The sequence below is a fragment of the Electrona antarctica genome, assembly GCF_951216825.1.
Source record: "Electrona antarctica genome assembly, chromosome: 12".
Lineage (NCBI taxonomy): Eukaryota > Metazoa > Chordata > Actinopteri > Myctophiformes > Myctophidae > Electrona > Electrona antarctica.
In genome coordinates, this window is record NC_136793.1 from 1,102,173 (window position 1) to 1,124,006 (window position 21,834).

Sequence of the window (21,834 nt, forward strand, 5' to 3'; positions counted from 1 at the left end):
CTACTCCGAGTCTCTCTCGGTTGACTGAACTTCTCACCCTGATCTCTAAGGGAGATGCCAGTCACCCGTCGAAGAAAACTAATTTTGGCCGCTTGTATTCGCGACCTTGGCTGCGGCTCACCGCTCCAAGAGATGGGTCAAATGCGGAGAACAGATTTCACTGCGGTAACGTGTGTGACAAATCGTATGACTTTGTCTAAATGGGTTGGCGGCGCATTACACTTAAAACACTCGCAGGGTCATTCTAATGTCTAGTCAGGCTGTTTAAAATTAACTTTATTTAAAGTTTAGATATTTGATATTAATTTGATCAGTTATTCTAATTATACTAATTGAAAACAGACGTCCTTGGTTCTGGTTGAATGATATTGTCCTTCCGACGCCCCGAGAGGGCTGTCTGTGTTTCCAATTACTTTTTCATTCATTGTATTTATTTACCTTTTTTTATTAAACAAAAGGAAACGGGAAATGAATACCGAAATATCTCAGTATTGAATCAAGTGAAGAAATAAATCTGTCTGAGCTGAACACGAACCACTGTCTGAGCTGCACTGTCTGAGCTGAACACGAAACACTGTCTGAGCTGCACTGTCTGAGCTGAACACGAAACACTGTCTGAGCTGCACTGTCTGAGCTGAACACGAAACACTGTCTGAGCTGCACTGTCTGAGCTGAACACGAAACACTGTCTGAGCTGCACTGTCTGAGCTGAACACGAAACACTGTCTGAGCTGCACTGTCTGAGCTGAACACGAAACACTGTCTGAGCTGAACACGAAACACTGTCTGAGCTGCACTGTCTGAGCTGAACACGAAACACTGTCTGAGCTGAACACGAAACACTGTCTGAGCTGAACACGAAACACTGTCTGAGCTGAACACGAAACACTGTCTGAGCTGAACACGAAACACTGTCTGAGCTGAACACGAAACACTGTCTGAGCTGAACACGAAACACTGTCTGAGCTGCAACACGAAACACTGTCTGAGCTGCACTGTCTGAGCTGAAACACGAAACACTGTCTGAGCTGAACACGAACGCTAGAGTAGACGTTATGATGACCCCAGAGTGGCCAGACGTGTTTTTAAGTTTCGAGATGTGACACCACATGGCTACTACCTATAGGGCATTAAGCAACTAGTCGACTAGTGGATTTACTAGTCGACTAGTGGATTTACTAGTCGACTAGTAAATCCACTAGTCGACCTTGTTGGTACTAGTTGACTAGTTCATAAGAAGAAAAAAAACGTTTTTTCTTTTTTTTTAAATATTTTTTTCCCGATTTTGTAGGCCTCAAGATCACGTAGATTATAGTTATAGTCACCAATGTACACAGTTTTTAAATGTACAAATATGTATTTCCCCCCCCAAAAAATAGGTAGTTAAACAACTAGTCGACTAGTAAACTAGGCAACTAGTCAACTAGTAAAAATGACTAGAAGTGAATGCCCTACTACCTTGACATGGATAAAGGTTTGAGAGGCACTGACTCACAGGAAGTCCTGGCGCGCCCGCTTCACCTCTCTCTCCGTCGACGCCATCCTGACCCTGAGAAACAGCACAGGCACCCAGGGTTGGTTTGGAGCACATTTTGGTTTTAGTCTCACATAGTTAATCACATTTTAGTCACCTGGAATGTTTTAGCGTTAGTCTAGTTTTATGTTGCATTCACTTCAAAGCGCAGCAGAGTGTCGATCATCACCGCAGGTGTGAATGCAATCTTAGTCGACTAAATATCATACAATTTTAGTCGACTAAATCTAGTTGATTTAGTCGACTAAAATTAATTTTGGCGGGCCTTGATGTCGTCGTTAATGGCTTATTCTAGACAAATAGCCGATCTACAAGCTCACAATGTGGCACAGCGCGACGCGTTGTGAGCTTGTAGATCGGCTATTTTCAGCATGCAACCAAGTGTAAAATGATGTCAAACTAGACAAAAATGTTAGGAAGGGACTAGTGGACAAGAGATGCTCTTGTCCACTAGTCCCTTCCTAACATTTTTGTCTAGTTTTTATTTGTTGAGGAGATTGTCAATATATGTAGTCTTAGTTTTAGTCATCATAGCTTAGTTTTCATTTAGTTTCCAATTAGTTTGTCACAAAAAAATTTCGCCCCCAGCTAAATGATAGTTTGGAACCAAATGGACCCTTATATGGGTCTGTAACTCAACAGAGTGTACAAATGGAACCAAATGGACCCTTATATGGGTCTGTAACTCAACAGAGTGTACAAATGGAACCAAATGGACACTAACTCTCATAGTTTAATTAACATTGATTTTACATTTAATATAAATTGGTGTCCCAGAGATAGAAATGTCATTCAATGGGGGGTCCGTAGACTTAATGCATGTTAAACTGGGGGTCCTTGAAATTAAACGGGTTGAGAATCACTGCTAGTGCCGTAAAACATGTTCTCTTATGGGGGTCCCTGGCATAATGTTTTTAAATAGGGGTCCGCGGGCTAATAAGTGTCAATTCGGGGGGTTCCTTGACATGAACACCTTTGTTGAACCAATGCTTTATTTCAAATATTCTCCATGCACACTCACAATGTATCCGGGGTCACCTGGCCCTCCTCTGTCTCCACGGTCTCCGTGCGGTCCCTGGCCGGGTTCAGACGATAGGAACCAGACACGTTGAAGCCAAGGAGAGAGAGAGAGAAAAACAAGAAAGAAGAAGCATAAATAGATCTATCAAAGTGGCAGACGCGGCCGGGGAGACAAATCAGAACCATGTGAACAAACTCACTCTGTCACCTTGGGGACCTGGAGGCCCGTCCGCTCCGCTGTCCTCGCCCTGGTCACCCTGAAACAACAACAATGGAGTGAATCTCCCCCTGGTCACCCTGAAACAACAACAATGGAGTGAATCTCTCCTTGTTCACCCTGAAACAACAACAATGGAGTGAATCTCTCCTTGTTCACCCTGAAACAACACAACAATGGAGTGAATCTCTCCTTGTTCACCCTGAAACAACACAACAATGGAGTGAATCTCTCCTTGTTCACCCTGAAACAACAACAATGGAGTGAATCTCCCCCTGGTCACCCTGAAACAACAACAATGGAGTGAATCTCTCCCTGGTCACCCTGAAACAACAACAATGGAGTGAATCTCCCCCTGGTCACCCTGAAACAACAACAATGGAGTGAATCTCTCCTTGTTCACCCTGAAACAACAACAATGGAGTGAATCTCTCCCTGGTCACCCTGAAACAACAACAATGGAGTGAATCTCTCCTTGTTCACCCTGAAACAACAACAATGGAGTGAATCTCTCCCTGGTCACCCTGAAACAACAACAATGGAGTGAATCTCTCCCTGTTCACCCTGAAACAACAACAATGGAGTGAATCTCCCCCTGGTCACCCTGAAACAACAACAATGGAGTGAATCTCTCCTTGTTCACCCTGAAACAACAACAATGGAGTGAATCTCTCCCTGGTCACCCTGAAACAACACAACAATGGAGTGAATCTCTCCCTGTTCACCCTGAAACAACACAACAATGGAGTGAATCTCTCCTTGTTCACCCTGAAACAACAACAATGGAGTGAATCTCTCCTTGTTCACCCTGAAACAACACAACAATGGAGTGAATCTCTCCTTGTTCACCCTGAAACAACACAACAATGGAGTGAATCTCTCCTTGTTCACCCTGAAACAACACAACAATGGAGTGAATCTCTCCTTGTTCACCCTGAAACAACAACAATGGAGTGAATCTCCCCCTGGTCACCCTGAAACAACAACAATGGAGTGAATCTCTCCTTGTTCACCCTGAAACAACAACAATGGAGTGAATCTCTCCTTGTTCACCCTGAAACAACACAACAATGGAGTGAATCTCTCCCTGGTCACCCTGAAACAACAACAATGGAGTGAATCTCTCCCTGGTCACCCTGAAACAACAACAATGGAGTGAATCTCTCCTTGTTCACCCTGAAACAACAACAATGGAGTGAATCTCTCCTTGTTCACCCTGAAACAACACAACAATGGAGTGAATCTCTCCCTGGTCACCCTGAAACAACACAACAATGGAGTGAATCTCTCCTTGTTCACCCTGAAACAACACAACAATGGAGTGAATCTCTCCTTGTTCACCCTGAAACAACACAACAATGGAGTGAATCTCTCCTTGTTCACCCTGAAACAACACAACAATGGAGTGAATCTCTCCTTGTTCACCCTGAAACAACACAACAATGGAGTGAATCTCTCCTTGTTCACCCTGAAACAACACAACAATGGAGTGAATCTCTCCTTGTTCACCCTGAAACAACACAACAATGGAGTGAATCTCTCCCTGGTCACCCTGAAACAACAACAATGGAGTGAATCTCTCCCTGGTCACCCTGAAACAACAACAATGGAGTGAATCTCTCCTTGTTCACCCTGAAACAACAACAATGGAGTGAATCTCTCCTTGTTCACCCTGAAACAACACAACAATGGAGTGAATCTCTCCCTGGTCACCCTGAAACAACAACAATGGAGTGAATCTCTCCTTGTTCACCCTGAAACAACAACAATGGAGTGAATCTCCCCCTGGTCACCCTGAAACAACAACAATGGAGTGAATCTCTCCCTGGTCACCCTGAAACAACAACAATGGAGTGAATCTCTCCCTGGTCACCCTGAAACAACAACAATGGAGTGAATCTCTCCCTGGTCACCCTGAAACAACAACAATGGAGTGAATCTCTCCCTGGTCACCCTGAAACAACAACAATGGAGTGAATCTCTCCCTGTTCACCCTGAAACAACAACAATGGAGTGAATCTCTCCCTGTTCACCCTGAAACAACACAACAATGGAGTGAATCTCCCCCTGTTCACCCTGAAACAACACAACAATGGAGTGAATCTCTCCCTGTTCACCCTGAAACAACAACAATGGAGTGAATCTCTCCCTGTTCACCCTGAAACAACAACAATGGAGTGAATCTCTCCTTGTTCACCCTGAAACAACAACAATGGAGTGAATCTCTCCCTGGTCACCCTGAAACAACAACAATGGAGTGAATCTCTCCTTGTTCACCCTGAAACAACAACAATGGAGTGAATCTCTCCTTGTTCACCCTGAAACAACAACAATGGAGTGAATCTCCCCCTGGTCACCCTGAAACAACAACAATGGAGTGAATCTCTCCTTGTTCACCCTGAAACAACAACAATGGAGTGAATCTCCCCCTGTTCACCCTGAAACAACAACAATGGAGTGAATCTCTCCCTGGTCACCCTGAAACAACACAACAATGGAGTGAATCTCTCCTTGTTCACCCTGAAACAACAACAATGGAGTGAATCTCCCCCTGTTCACCCTGAAACAACAACAATGGAGTGAATCTCTCCCTGTTCACCCTGAAACAACACAACAATGGAGTGAATCTCTCCTTGTTCACCCTGAAACAACAACAATGGAGTGAATCTCCCCCTGTTCACCCTGAAACAACAACAATGGAGTGAATCTCCCCCTGTTCACCCTGAAACAACAACAATGGAGTGAATCTCCCCCTGTTCACCCTGAAACAACAACAATGGAGTGAATCTCTCCTTGTTCACCCTGAAACAACAACAATGGAGTGAATCTCCCCCTGTTCACCCTGAAACAACAACAATGGAGTGAATCTCTCCCTGGTCACCCTGAAACAACACAACAATGGAGTGAATCTCTCCCTGGTCACCCTGAAACAACAACAATGGAGTGAATCTCTCCTTGTTCACCCTGAAACAACAACAATGGAGTGAATCTCTCCTTGTTCACCCTGAAACAACAACAATGGAGTGAATCTCTCCTTGTTCACCCTGAAACAACACAACAATGGAGTGAATCTCCCCCTGTTCACCCTGAAACAACACAACAATGGAGTGAATCTCTCCCTGTTCACCCTGAAACAACAACAATGGAGTGAATCTCTCCCTGTTCACCCTGAAACAACAACAATGGAGTGAATCTCTCCTTGTTCACCCTGAAACAACAACAATGGAGTGAATCTCTCCCTGGTCACCCTGAAACAACAACAATGGAGTGAATCTCTCCCTGTTCACCCTGAAACAACAACAATGGAGTGAATCTCTCCCTGTTCACCCTGAAACAACACAACAATGGAGTGAATCTCCCCCTGTTCACCCTGAAACAACACAACAATGGAGTGAATCTCTCCCTGTTCACCCTGAAACAACAACAATGGAGTGAATCTCTCCCTGTTCACCCTGAAACAACAACAATGGAGTGAATCTCCCCCTGTTCACCCTGAAACAACACAACAATGGAGTGAATCTCCCCCTGTTCACCCTGAAACAACACAACAATGGAGTGAATCTCTCCCTGTTCACCCTGAAACAACAACAATGGAGTGAATCTCTCCTTGTTCACCCTGAAACAACAACAATGGAGTGAATCTCTCCTTGTTCACCCTGAAACAACAACAATGGAGTGAATCTCTCCCTGGTCACCCTGAAACAACACAACAATGGAGTGAATCTCCCCCTGTTCACCCTGAAACAACAACAATGGAGTGAATCTCCCCCTGTTCACCCTGAAACAACAACAATGGAGTCAATCTCCCCCTGGTCACCCTGAAACAACAACAATGGAGTGAATCTCCCCCTGGTCACCCTGAAACAACAACAATGGAGTGAATCTCTCCTTGTTCACCCTGAAACAACACAACAATGGAGTGAATCTCCCCCTGGTCACCCTGAAACAACAACAATGGAGTGAATCTCTCCCTGTTCACCCTGAAACAACAACAACAATGGAGTGAATCTCCCCCTGGTCACCCTGAAACAACACAACAATGGAGTGAATCTCTCCCTGTTCACCCTGAAACAACACAACAATGGAGTGAATCTCTCCCTGTTCACCCTGAAACAACACAACAATGGAGTGAATCTCTCCTTGTTCACCCTGAAACAACAACAATGGAGTGAATCTCTCCCTGTTCACCCTGAAACAACAACAACAATGGAGTGAATCTCTCCCTGTTCACCCTGAAACAACACAACAATGGAGTGAATCTCTCCTTGTTCACCCTGAAACAACAACAATGGAGTGAATCTCTCCTTGTTCACCCTGAAACAACAACAATGGAGTGAATCTCTCCCTGGTCACCCTGAAACAACACAACAATGGAGTGAATCTCTCCTTGTTCACCCTGAAACAACAACAATGGAGTGAATCTCTCCCTGTTCACCCTGAAACAACACAACAATGGAGTGAATCTCTCCTTGTTCACCCTGAAACAACAACAATGGAGTGAATCTCTCCTTGTTCACCCTGAAACAACACAACAATGGAGTGAATCTCTCCCTGTTCACCCTGAAACAACACAACAATGGAGTGAATCTCTCCCTGTTCACCCTGAAACAACAACAATGGAGTGAATCTCCCCCTGGTCACCCTGAAACAACAACAATGGAGTGAATCTCCCCCTGTTCACCCTGAAACAACACAACAATGGAGTGAATCTCCCCCTGGTCACCCTGAAACAACAACAATGGAGTGAATCTCCCCCTGGTCACCCTGAAACAACAACAATGGAGTGAATCTCTCCTTGTTCACCCTGAAACAACAACAATGGAGTGAATCTCTCCCTGTTCACCCTGAAACAACAACAATGGAGTGAATCTCTCCCTGGTCACCCTGAAACAACAACAATGGAGTGAATCTCCCCCTGGTCACCCTGAAACAACAACAATGGAGTGAATCTCTCCTTGTTCACCCTGAAACAACAACAATGGAGTGAATCTCTCCTTGTTCACCCTGAAACAACAACAATGGAGTGAATCTCCCCCTGGTCACCCTGAAACAACACAACAATGGAGTGAATCTCTCCCTGTTCACCCTGAAACAACAACAATGGAGTGAATCTCCCCCTGGTCACCCTGAAACAACACAACAATGGAGTGAATCTCTCCCTGTTCACCCTGAAACAACAACAATGGAGTGAATCTCTCCCTGTTCACCCTGAAACAACAACAATGGAGTGAATCTCCCCCTGGTCACCCTGAAACAACACAACAATGGAGTGAATCTCTCCCTGTTCACCCTGAAACAACAACAATGGAGTGAATCTCTCCCTGTTCACCCTGAAACAACAACAATGGAGTGAATCTCTCCTTGTTCACCCTGAAACAACAACAATGGAGTGAATCTCCCCCTGGTCACCCTGAAACAACACAACAATGGAGTGAATCTCTCCCTGTTCACCCTGAAACAACAACAATGGAGTGAATCTCTCCCTGGTCACCCTGAAACAACAACAATGGAGTGAATCTCTCCCTGTTCACCCTGAAACAACAACAATGGAGTGAATCTCTCCTTGTTCACCCTGAAACAACAACAATGGAGTGAATCTCTCCCTGGTCACCCTGAAACAACAACAATGGAGTGAATCTCTCCTTGTTCACCCTGAAACAACAACAATGGAGTGAATCTCTCCCTGGTCACCCTGAAACAACAACAATGGAGTGAATCTCTCCCTGTTCACCCTGAAACAACAACAATGGAGTGAATCTCTCCTTGTTCACCCTGAAACAACAACAATGGAGTGAATCTCTCCTTGTTCACCCTGAAACAACACAACAATGGAGTGAATCTCTCCTTGTTCACCCTGAAACAACAACAATGGAGTGAATCTCCCCCTGGTCACCCTGAAACAACAACAATGGAGTGAATCTCCCCCTGGTCACCCTGAAACAACACAACAATGGAGTGAATCTCTCCCTGTTCACCCTGAAACAACAACAATGGAGTGAATCTCTCCCTGTTCACCCTGAAACAACAACAATGGAGTGAATCTCCCCCTGGTCACCCTGAAACAACAACAATGGAGTGAATCTCTCCTTGTTCACCCTGAAACAACAACAATGGAGTGAATCTCCCCCTGGTCACCCTGAAACAACAACAATGGAGTGAATCTCCCCCTGGTCACCCTGAAACAACACAACAATGGAGTGAATCTCTCCCTGTTCACCCTGAAACAACAACAATGGAGTGAATCTCTCCTTGTTCACCCTGAAACAACAACAATGGAGTGAATCTCTCCCTGGTCACCCTGAAACAACAACAATGGAGTGAATCTCTCCCTGTTCACCCTGAAACAACACAACAATGGAGTGAATATCTCCTTGTTCACCCTGAAACAACAACAATGGAGTGAATCTCTCCCTGGTCACCCTGAAACAACAACAATGGAGTGAATCTCTCCCTGGTCACCCTGAAACAACACAACAATGGGGTGAATCTCTCCCTGTTCACCCTGAAACACAACAATGGAGTGAATCTCTCCCTGGTCACCCTGAAACAACAACAATGGAGTGAATCTCTCCCTGTTCACCCTGAAACACAACAATGGAGTGAATCTCTCCCTGGTCACCCTGAAACAACAACAATGGAGTGAATCTCTCCCTGTTCACCCTGAAACACAACAATGGAGTGAATCTCTCCCTGGTCACCCTGAAACAACAACAATGGAGTGAATCTCTCCTTGTTCACCCTGAAACAACAACAATGGAGTGAATCTCCCCCTGGTCACCCTGAAACAACAACAATGGAGTGAATCTCTCCCTGTTCACCCTGAAACAACACAACAATGGAGTGAATCTCTCCTTGGTCACCCTGAAACAACACAACAATGGAGTGAATCTCTCCTTGGTCACCCTGAAACAACAACAATGGAGTGAATCTCTCCCTGTTCACCCTGAAACAACAACAATGGAGTGAATCTCTCCTTGTTCACCCTGAAACAACAACAATGGAGTGAATCTCTCCCTGTTCACCCTGAAACAACACAACAATGGAGTGAATCTCTCCCTGTTCACCCTGAAACAACAACAATGGAGTGAATCTCTCCTTGTTCACCCTGAAACAACAACAATGGAGTGAATCTCTCCCTGTTCACCCTGAAACAACACAACAATGGAGTGAATCTCTCCCTGGTGTAACCCAGGTTTATAATTGTCTGTATTGTCTGTATTTGCATCCCTGTTTTGTATGGTCACGGTGCCATCTGCATCAGGTCACAGCTCATCACACCGATCACTCACTCACTCACTCACACCAGTTTGGAATCAGCAATCAGCAATCACCACCACACCCTAGTATAAAGCACAGCACTTTTGTCTCAGTCAGAGAGGTGCACATCACTGGCTGTGGCAGGTCTGTATCCCCTCTACAAACATTTTACTATTTACCAATCTTTATTACCAAACTCTATATTAACACTGATCAACATTGGTTTTAGACCTCAATACACACTGGTGAACGGATGAGCTGGATGCACCTGCACTGAATTGAATTGACTGAATTGGTGAGTTTATTGTTTGTTTGAAATGTTTGAATTGTTTTGTTTGGTTATTTTCATTTGATGTTTTTGATGAACTATTTGATTTGACATTTGTAAATGTTTGATTTGTATGCTACTTTGATTATTATTTTTACAAGATATTTAATTTGGCCTTTTTGTATTCAGGCCAGGTTTTTCCCCTTACTCCATGAAACCATGAATGATGATGATGAAGACGAATACAATGGCGAGCTAAGTCCAAGAACCTGAAACGCACTCAAACACACACTTCCCCCCCCCCCCCATAACTACTCCATACCCTCAAAACACTGCCTCACACATTACCCCTCTGACCTTGACTTTGAACAATTGAAGCTGAACAATTGACTCTGACCTCGACCTGAATTTACTTTGTTTATCTGATTGATTGTTGTTTGTTTTACTTTTGTTTTTCAATAATAATATCATTAAGCATAATTTTCAGTCTCCTGGGTTCTTTATGATTTCAATGCAAATTCCTTCTACCACTACACCTACTTCTGACAGCAGTACTGGTCCCAACCATATTCTTATTTCACGAAGTATATGCTACATAATTGTGGCGAGCCAGCCAGGAGAAGGTTTTTGATTTTCATAAAGTTTAAAGGTTTACTCAAGTTAAGGTTTAAAGATGGAGGTATTTGAAAGTATCAATATCAAAATTCCAAATGCAGTGTTGGTAAATGGAGTGGTGGAGACAGAGGATTATGAGGAGGTTATGGATTTTCTGAAGCAATATGGTGCAATCGACAGGGCTGAAATAATCAAGGACACTGAATCACAATTGAATCACTATCTGGTTGTTGAATTTGCCTCAGGATCTGCTATGCTATCCCTAGAGCCGCTATTGCCACATTCTCATGTTACGGATGACAAAGAAAATGCGTTCATCATTCAAAACCTGTCTGATTTGTACACAAAGGGTGTAGGCAGTACAAAGACCAAATCCTACTTGGATGATTTAAAAACATTGTCTCAAGCAAGTGGAAAGGACTACAATGAAGTTCTCAAGGACATGATGTCTCAAATTGGTGAAACCATTGCTAGTCGCAAGTCACCTGAGGAACCAGCAGAGCAGCTGAAAACTTCACCCCAAACACCTTACAAACCCACCTCAATGGGTACAGCTCAACCAAGTCCTTCTATAGCTCCTGATTTGAACCCTCCTGGAATCCAGCGGTATGTTGTGGAGCATATAGTCAAGAGTGAGGAAAATGCTCACAATGTTTCCTTTCAACGACTGAGAGTCTTTTCCGGCAAGGTACCAAGACCCTCTCATGAAGTTGACTATGATGCTTGGCGCTTCAGCGTTGATTTACTCATGAAAGATCCTGCTGTGTCTGATCTTCTGAGATCCAGAAAGATCCTTGAAAGCATTCTTCCTCCAGCTGCAGATATGGTGAAGCACTTGAGTCCAGACACTTTGCCTGTTGTTTATCTGCAACTGCTTGATTCAGCTTTTGGCACAGTCCAAGATGGCGACGAACTGTATGCCAAATTCATGGATACTGTTCAAGATGCTGCGGAGAAACCCTCTTCTTACCTGCAACGTCTTCATGTAGCGTTGAATCTCACTGTCAAGCGAGGTGGCATTCCTGTCACAGAAGTAGATAAACACCTTCTGAACCAATTCTGTAGAGGGTGCTGGGATAATTCTCTTCTTTCAGAGCTTCAACTGAAACACAAGAAAGCAAATCCCCCATCCTTTGCTGAGCTACTCTTGCTTTTGCGCACCGAAGAAGATCGTGAAGCAGCAAAATCTATGCGCATGAAACGGCATCTGGGCACTGGGAAACAGAAAGTGGCATCTAACTGGCAGGTTGCCCATAGCGACAAGGATGACAGTGATGAGGAGGGGAAAGGAATGAGTGCTACACTGAAAGCCCTCACAAAGCAAATGGCAGAAATTCAAACCCAGTTAGCAACGCTAACAGCTAACCAACAGAGAGCTAAAGGCTCCTTCTCTCAAACGCCAGCTAGTACCAGTAAGCCTCACAGCAAGAAATCACATACGACTGGTAAACAGCCTGTGCAATACTCACAGTCCAAATCACCAAGTCTCAGACCAAAACCCGGATACTGTTTCCGGTGTGGAGAGGATGGTCACATCAGACCACAGTGTGACAATGACCCAAACCCTGAACTAGTGGCGGAGAAAAGGAAGCAATTCAATTCCAAGTGTCAGAAATGGGAGAAACAACACCCCGGTGACCAGTTAAACTAAAGACAGTTCCTGTTGTAGGACGAACGGGGACTGTAACGGCTCGATGTCCTAAGCCTAAACGCAAACGGTGTGCTAAACTCAACATGTCAAGTGCAAAGAACTCAGTCACTAAGCTTCCAAAAGGATTAGTTGGTTCCAGATGCACAGCAGTAGTCAACATTGCTGGTATTGATTTCAATTGTCTTATGGATACTGGTTCTCAAGTAACCACAGTTCCACTGTCCTTTTACAAGCAGAACCTGGCTGAGCAACCCCTCAAACCTATCTGTGATCTATTGGAGGTTGAGGGTGCAGCAGGACAGTCTGTTCCATACTTGGGATATATAGAAATGGTGGTTCGTTTCCCAAAAGACTTTGTGGGAACAGACATTGATGTACCAACTCTTGCACTTGTAGTTCCAGAGGTACGCCCAACGCCATCTCCAGTTCTCATAGGAACCAATACACTTGACATACTCTATGAGAAATACTTTGGTGGCAAGACACCACATCATCAACCCAGTCAGTATGGTTACCGAGTAGTACTCAAAACACTTGAGTTACGACGGCAACAACAGAACCAAGATGGAAGTGTTGGAGTTGTGAGAATGCTCAGTAAGACACCTACTGTCATTCCTGCATGCCACAGTGTCATTCTTGAAGGCTCCGCTAAGGTCCATAGTCCATCTGCAGATTGCTGGGTGATTGTAGAGCATCCCACCCAGTCATACTTACCTGGTGGCCTATGTGTCAAGAGTTGTCTCAGCACTCTTCCTTCAAATGCACCTTACAAAGTTCCTGTAATGGTCACAAATGAAACTGATCAAGACATTTCCATTCCCCCGCTCTGTGTCATCGCAGAACTTGGTGCTTTTCATTGCATTCTTTCACAACACAATGTGACAACTTCCCCAGTCTCAGACCCGCAGAAGCTGAACATCAACTTTGCTGATTCTCCACTGTCTGCAGAGTGGAAAGAGCATATCACCAACAAGCTCAGTGCAATGCCAGAGGTCTTTGCTCTTCATGATTTAGACTTTGGGTGCACAGACAAGGTGAAGCATCGCATTAAACTCCATGATGAAACTCCCTTTAAACATCGTGCCAGGCCTATTCATCCCCAAGATATCGAGGCAGTACGCAAACATCTTAATGACTTGCTGGAGGCCGGTGTTATCAGAGAGTCTGAATCACCATTTTCTTCACCCATTGTGGTTGTGCGGAAGAAAAACAACGATGTACGTTTGTGCATAGACTATCGAAAACTCAATCTTCAAACAGTGAAGGATGCCTATGCACTACCTAATCTCGAAGAGACATTTTCAGCACTAACAGGCTCCAAATGGTTTTCAGTGCTGGATTTGAAATCTGGATACTACCAGATCGCAATGGATGACGCTGACAAGGATAAAACCGCCTTTGTCACACCCCTTGGATTCTGGGAGTTTAACCGAATGCCACAGGGAGTGACCAATGCACCCAGCACATTCCAAAGGTTGATGGAAAAATGCATGGGAGACCTAAATCTGAGGGAAGTCCTTGTATTCTTGGATGACCTTATCATCTATTCCGACACTCTGGAAGAACACGAAATTCGACTGACGAGAGTACTCAATCGTTTGAAAGAATATGGGTTAAAACTGTCCCCGGAGAAGTGCAAATTCTTCCAAACCTCAGTTCGATACTTGGGACATATTGTATCAGAAGATGGAGTGGAAACGGACCCAGAAAAAGTGAATGCCTTAAAATCCTGGCCAATTCCTAAAACCCTGAAAGAGTTGAGATCCTTCTTAGGGTTCTCGGGCTACTATCGTCGCTTCATAAAGGGGTATGCTGACATAGTAAAGCCACTCAATGAACTAACTCGAGGATATCCACCTTCACGCAAAACTACAAAGGGCAAGGGAACCAGTGATCACTATCACAATCCACACCAGCCTTTTGGAGATCGATGGACACCCACCTGTCAAGACGCATTCGAGAGACTCGTAGAAACACTTACCACTGCCCCTGTTCTTGGTTTTGCAGACCCCAAGAAGCCATACATCTTGCATACTGATGCCAGTACCACTGGGCTTGGAGCCGCATTATATCAGGAACAGGATGGGAAACTGAGAGCTATTGCGTTTGCCAGTCGGGGTCTGTCAAGTAGTGAATCCAGATATCCAGCTCATAAATTAGAGTTTCTTGCACTCAAATGGAGTGTGACCGAGAAGCTCCATGATTACTTGTATGGGTGTCATTTTACTGTAGTCACAGACAGTAATCCCCTTACCTACATACTTACCTCTGCAAAGTTAGACGCAACCAGTTACAGATGGTTGGCTGCTTTGTCTACATTCTCTTTCAAGCTTCAGTACCGGGCTGGCAAACAAAATCTTGATGCCGATGGTCTCTCCAGGCGACCACATGAACTATATCTGGATGAGGGCCAGTCTGAGAAAGAGAAGGATCGCATTAGCCGGTTTACCCAACAACACTTGGCTGATGGCTCCCTTGAAGATGTCTCCTCCGATGTCGTCAATGCCATCTGTCAACGTAGTTTGGTCAGAACATTGAATGACCCCCATGACTTTACTCTTGTAGAGTCTTTGGCAATTTCTGCTGATGCAATTCCTGACAGTTATGTTGAAGAGGATCAACACGGCTTACCTGTCATTCCTTCTCTATCACAGCTTGATCTTAAAGAGAAGCAGAGGTCTGATCCATGCCTTCGTGAAATCATTTTCCAACTGGAAACAGGAGAAAAAGTTCCTCCAGCTGTAAGGAATGAGCTTCCTGACCTTCCACTTCTACTCAGAGAATTGAATAGATTGGAGTTGCAAAATGATATCCTGTACCGAAGGAGACAAGAGAATGAACACATTTCATATCAACTTGTTCTACCAGAAGAGCTGCGTGCAACTGTCTTGCAGAGCTTACATAATGACATGGGTCATATGGGCATAGAGCGTACTGTTGATCTTGTCCGTACAAGGTTCTATTGGCCCAGAATGTCTGCATCTGTAGAGCACAAAATCAAGACATGTGATCGCTGTATACGCAGAAAAGCTCTTCCTGAGAAAGCCGCACCCTTGGTGAACATAAGAGCAACACGCCCTCTTGAATTGGTGTGCATGGATTTCCTTAGCCTTGAGCCAGATTCCAGCAATACAAAGGACATCCTTGTACTAACTGACCATTTCACCAAGTTTGCCCTTGCTATTCCCACTCCCAACCAAAAAGCTAAAACTGTAGCAAAATGCTTGTGGGATAACTTCATTGTCTATTATGGCATACCTGAACGGTTACACACTGACCAAGGACCTGACTTTGAATCAAAGCTAATCAAAGAATTGTGTGAATTTTCAGGCATCCAAAAAAGTCACACAACTCCGTACCATCCACGGGGAAACCCTGTTGAAAGGTTTAACCGGACATTGCTCAATATGTTGGGAACCCTGGAAAACAAGCAAAAATCAAAATGGCGAGAATATGTGAAGCCCTTAGTTCATGCTTACAATTGCACCCGCAATGAAGTAACCGGGTTCACTCCGTATGAACTTATGTTTGGACGTTCACCACGACTGCCAGTTGATCTAGCTTTCAACTTACCTGTGAGAGGAGATCAGCAGAAATCTCATTCCCAATATGTGCAAAATCTCAAATCCCGATTGGAAGAGAGCTACCAGTTGGCTTCTCGAAATTCCCTCAAAACGGCAGAAAGAAACAAAGCTCGTTTTGACAAACGGATAACTACCTCAGAACTTGAGGTAGGGGACAGAGTCCTAGTCAGACATGTACGAATTCGTGGGAAACATAAACTTGCGGACAAATGGGAAGCAGATATCTATGTTGTGGTCAGTCGTGCAGGAGATCTTCCAGTATACACTGTAAGGCCAGAGAACAAGGATGGGCCGAAACGCACCCTACATAGAGATCTTCTCCTTCCCTGTGGGTTTCTTCCCTTGACATCAGAGGAAGAATGCCCTCAGCCTGTCTCTGTCCGTAGGCCACGAACTCGTCATCACCCAGGTGACAATGAAACTGAACCTGTTGACGCAGATTTTCCAGCAGAGGAGGATTCAGATTATTGGGTCTCACCAAGCCATGTTCAGCCAACAGTTAAGCCCACTGTGGAACACAACTCTAATACTGGAGGCGAGACGGAGGCTCGCACAACTGTTGAGGAGCAATGTTCTGACCACAGTACAATGGAGGACTTACCTGAATCTGCTGAAATGGAGGACTCACCTGAATCTGCTGGAATGGAACACTTACCTGAACCTGTGGAAATGGAACACTTACCTGAAATAACTGGAAGGACCCACTTACCTGAACCTGTGGAGGAAAACCAACCTATCAATATTGAACCCGATGGAAACTCACTGGATGGAAACTTACCAAATGCAAACTTACCGGAAGGAGAAATATCCGAGGAACCTGAAATGGACAAATCCACTGAACCTACAGTCATTACAACTCAACCTGACGCTGAGAGTTCACTTAGGCGTTCAGATAGAAGCCGACAAGCGCCTAAAAGGTTTCAATATTCTCAGTTGGGCAACCCTTTGATAAATGTTGTTCAATCTTTATTTCAAAGTTTGTCTACAGCATACACTGATGCATTGAGTGATAGGGGTGTGCCTAGTTCCTTCCCCAGCCCACAAATCCATGTCGTGTAACATGCAACGGGACGTGCATGGATTTAAGGGGGGAGGATGTAACCCAGGTTTATAATTGTCTGTATTGTCTGTATTTGCATCCCTGTTTTGTATGGTCACGGTGCCATCTGCATCAGGTCACAGCTCATCACACCGATCACTCACTCACTCACTCACACCAGTTTGGAATCAGCAATCAGCAATCACCACCACACCCTAGTATAAAGCACAGCACTTTTGTCTCAGTCAGAGAGGTGCACATCACTGGCTGTGGCAGGTCTGTATCCCCTCTACAAACATTTTACTATTTACCAATCTTTATTACCAAACTCTATATTAACACTGATCAACATTGGTTTTAGACCTCAATACACACTGGTGAACGGATGAGCTGGATGCACCTGCACTGAATTGAATTGACTGAATTGGTGAGTTTATTGTTTGTTTGAAATGTTTGAATTGTTTTGTTTGGTTATTTTCATTTGATGTTTTTGATGAACTATTTGATTTGACATTTGTAAATGTTTGATTTGTATGCTACTTTGATTATTATTTTTACAAGATATTTAATTTGGCCTTTTTGTATTCAGGCCAGGTTTTTCCCCTTACTCCATGAAACCATGAATGATGATGATGAAGACGAATACAATGGCGAGCTAAGTCCAAGAACCTGAAACGCACTCAAACACACACTTCCCCCCCCCCCCCATAACTACTCCATACCCTCAAAACACTGCCTCACACATTACCCCTCTGACCTTGACTTTGAACAATTGAAGCTGAACAATTGACTCTGACCTCGACCTGAATTTACTTTGTTTATCTGATTGATTGTTGTTTGTTTTACTTTTGTTTTTCAATAATAATATCATTAAGCATAATTTTCAGTCTCCTGGGTTCTTTATGATTTCAATGCAAATTCCTTCTACCACTACACCTACTTCTGACAGCAGTACTGGTCCCAACCATATTCTTATTTCACGAAGTATATGCTACACTGGTCACCCTGAAACAACAACAATGGAGTCAATCTCTCCTTGTTCACCCTGAAACAACAACAATGGAGTGAATCTCCCCCTGGTCACCCTGAAACAACACAACAATGGAGTGAATCTCTCCTTGTTCACCCTGAAACAACAACAATGGAGTGAATCTCTCCTTGTTCACCCTGAAACAACAACAATGGAGTGAATCTCCCCCTGGTCACCCTGAAACAACAACAATGGAGTGAATCTCTCCCTGTTCACCCTGAAACAACACTACAATGGAGTCAATCTCTCCTTGTTCACCCTGAAACAACAACAATGGAGTCAATCTCTCCTTGTTCACCCTGAAACAACAACAATGGAGTGAATCTCTCCCTGGTCACCCTGAAACAACAACAATGGAGTGAATCTCCCCCTGGTCACCCTGAAACAACACAACAATGGAGTGAATCTCTCCTTGTTCACCCTGAAACAACAACAATGGAGTGAATCTCTCCTTGTTCACCCTGAAACACAACAATGGAGTGAATCTCTCCCTGGTCACCCTGAAACAACAACAATGGAGTGAATCTCTCCCTGTTCACCCTGAAACAACACAACAATGGAGTGAATCTCTCCTTGTTCACCCTGAAACAACACAACAATGGAGTGAATCTCCCCCTGGTCACCCTGAAACAACAACAATGGAGTGAATCTCTCCTTGTTCACCCTGAAACAACACAACAATGGAGTGAATCTCTCCCTGGTCACCCTGAAACAACACAACAATGGAGTGAATCTCTCCCTGGTCACCCTGAAACAACACAACAATGGAGTGAATCTCTCCCTGGTCACCCTGAAACAACACAACAATGGAGTGAATCTCTCCTTGTTCACCCTGAAACAACAACAATGGAGTGAATCTCTCCTTGTTCACCCTGAAACAAACACAATGTATTTATTTTTTATTTAACCTTTATTTAACCAGTAAAAACCACCTTGAGACTGAAGTCTCTTTTACACAGTGTGAACTGGCCAAGACAAGAGGAAAAATAAGTGACACAGCTCTGCCAGTAACAAAAAAAACTAATAAATAAAAACTAAAAAGTAAACAAAAAAGCAAGCAGACATTTGCTATACGTCAAAGCAGGAGCAGTGTATGGGAAGTGTTCCCATGGCAACCCTTTTAAACAACGAAGTGAATCTCAATATCTAGGACCTGAAATGGGCTTGTTTAGACGCACGCACGCATGCACGCACGCACGCACGCACGCACGCACGCACGCACGCCCTATCTGACTGGGAAATCATCATACATGTGGCTTGACTCACAATGACATTATTTTAAATAAAAGGAACATTGTTTGACTTAACACTTAACAGGACCCAATAAACAACACATCACAGAGTATATTTTTATTGCCCCGCCATGGCAACCATATGCCGAAGGAAACAAATAACAAAATACAGAACAATGGTTTCGAGTCACAAAACTGGCGAGCTGGATTTGGCCGCCGATCAAATCGTTACAGGAAATCCTGTTTTTCCAACTTCTTCTCACATCGTGTTATGACTGTGATATCAATCTCAATGTTAAATACCTTAAGCCATTTTGGGCGGGAACCCCTGTGGGTGTTTTAAGCATTATGTTATACTTTAGCTATTGAAAAATAGCAGATCTACAAGCTTGTAGCGCGCCACCGAGTGGCGTGCTAGGAGCTTGTAGATCTGCTATTTTTGACAAATCGTGAAAATGTGGCGCAAGTCTTTGAATATGTATTATTTCAGAGCGAACGTTTTTAACTCAAATCTGTGCTTCTGGGGGGTCCCTGGAACAACATATTTTCAGATGGGGGTCGGCGGCCAATTACATATCATTTTGGGGGTCCTTGACATGAAAATGTTTGAGAACGACTGACATAGAAACATGCGTTTTTCAGAAAACGGATTTAGAAGACATTTGTAGAATCGAACGTAGGTCAAAATGGGTTAATGAGTAGCCTGCCAGTAAACCTTTATTTTGTAGATGTGACAAGAAAGAAACCATCATGACACATTTTAAGGGCTCATCAGACTGGTTTACCATCTATATCCAGGACTTTAGACTGAGGGGCATGCAGAAATATATATAGCTATATATATATATATATATATATATATATATATATATATATATATATATCTAGCTATATATATATATATATCTAGCTATATATATATATATATATATATATATATATATATATATATATATATATATATATAGCTATATATATATATATATATATATATATATATATATATATATATATATATAGCTATATATATATATATATATATAGCTATATATATATATATTTATATATATATATATATAGATATATATATATATATATATATATATATATATATATATATATATCTAGGACTTTAGAGGGGCAGAAGTGCAGAACAACAGCTCTAGAATCCCGTTGAGCAGCAGTGTTGATTTCGTCGACTAAAACTAAGACAAAACATGTTCGTCGACTACCTTTTTCCACTGACGAAAACTAAATGGAAACTAAATGAAAACTAAGCTATGGTGACTAAAACTAAGACTAAATATACCGTCAACAAATACAAACTAGACTAAAATGTTAGGAAGGGACTAGTGGACAAGAGATCCAGTATATGTCATTTTACAATTAGTTGCATGCTGAAAATAGACGATCTACAAGCTCACAACGCGTCGCGCTGCGACGCGTTGTGAGCTTGTAGATTGTCTATTTTCAACAAGTTAAAAAAACGGTCATTACGACGGCATCAAGGCCCGCCAAAATACATTTTGGATATATTTCAGGTATTTGCGGTGGATATATTTCAGGTATATGCGGTGGATATATTTCAGGTATATGCGGTGGATATATTTCAGGTATATGCGGTGGATATATTTCAGGTATTTGCGGTGGATATATTTCAGGTATTTGCGGTGGATATATTTCAGGTATATGCGGTGGATATATTTCAGGTATTTGCGATGGATATATTTCAGGTATTTGCGATGGATATGTTTGAGGTATTTGGGGTGGATATATTTGAGGTATTTGCGGTGGATATATTTCAGGTATTTGCGATGGATATATTTCAGGTATTTGCGGTGGATATATTTCAGGTATTTGCGGTGGATATATTTCAGGTATTTGCGGTGGATATATTTCAGGTATTTGCGGTGGATATATTTGAGGTATTTGGGGTGGATATATTTGAGGTATTTGCGATTGATATATTTCAGGTATTTGCGGTGGATATATTTCAGGTATTTGCGGTGGATATATTTCAGGTATTTGCGATGGATATATTTCAGGTATTTGCGGTGGATATATTTCAGGTATTTGCGGTGGATATATTTGAGGTATTTGCGGTGGATATATTTCAGGTATTTGCGGTGGATATATTTCAGGTATTTGCGGTGGATATATTTCAGGTATTTGCGGTGGATATATTTCAGGTATTTGCGGTGGATATATTTCAGGTATTTGCGGTGGATATATTTCAGGTATTTGCGGTGGATATATTTCAGGTATTTGCGGTGGATATATTTCAGGTATTTGCGATGGATATATTTCAGGTATTTGCGGTGGATATATTTCAGGTATTTGCGGTGGATATATTTCAGGTATTTGCGATGGATATATTTCAGGTATTT

The 21,834-nt window shown here is 43.2% G+C and overlaps 1 protein-coding gene across 1 annotated transcript in view; it reads right to left on the minus strand.

Annotated features, from left to right (window-relative positions):
- The window catches only part of LOC306933678 (uncharacterized protein), a gene marked incomplete at its 5' end in the record, with an annotated part of 149,248 nt that overhangs the window by 22,436 nt on the left and 104,978 nt on the right, over positions 1–21,834 (minus strand). Inside the window, 3 exons of the mRNA XM_079515988.1 lie at positions 1,496–1,549; positions 2,556–2,609; positions 2,755–2,811. Coding sequence (XP_079372114.1) covers positions 1,496–1,549; positions 2,556–2,609; positions 2,755–2,811 — 165 coding nt within the window. The remainder of the gene's footprint in view (positions 1–1,495; positions 1,550–2,555; positions 2,610–2,754; positions 2,812–21,834) is intronic.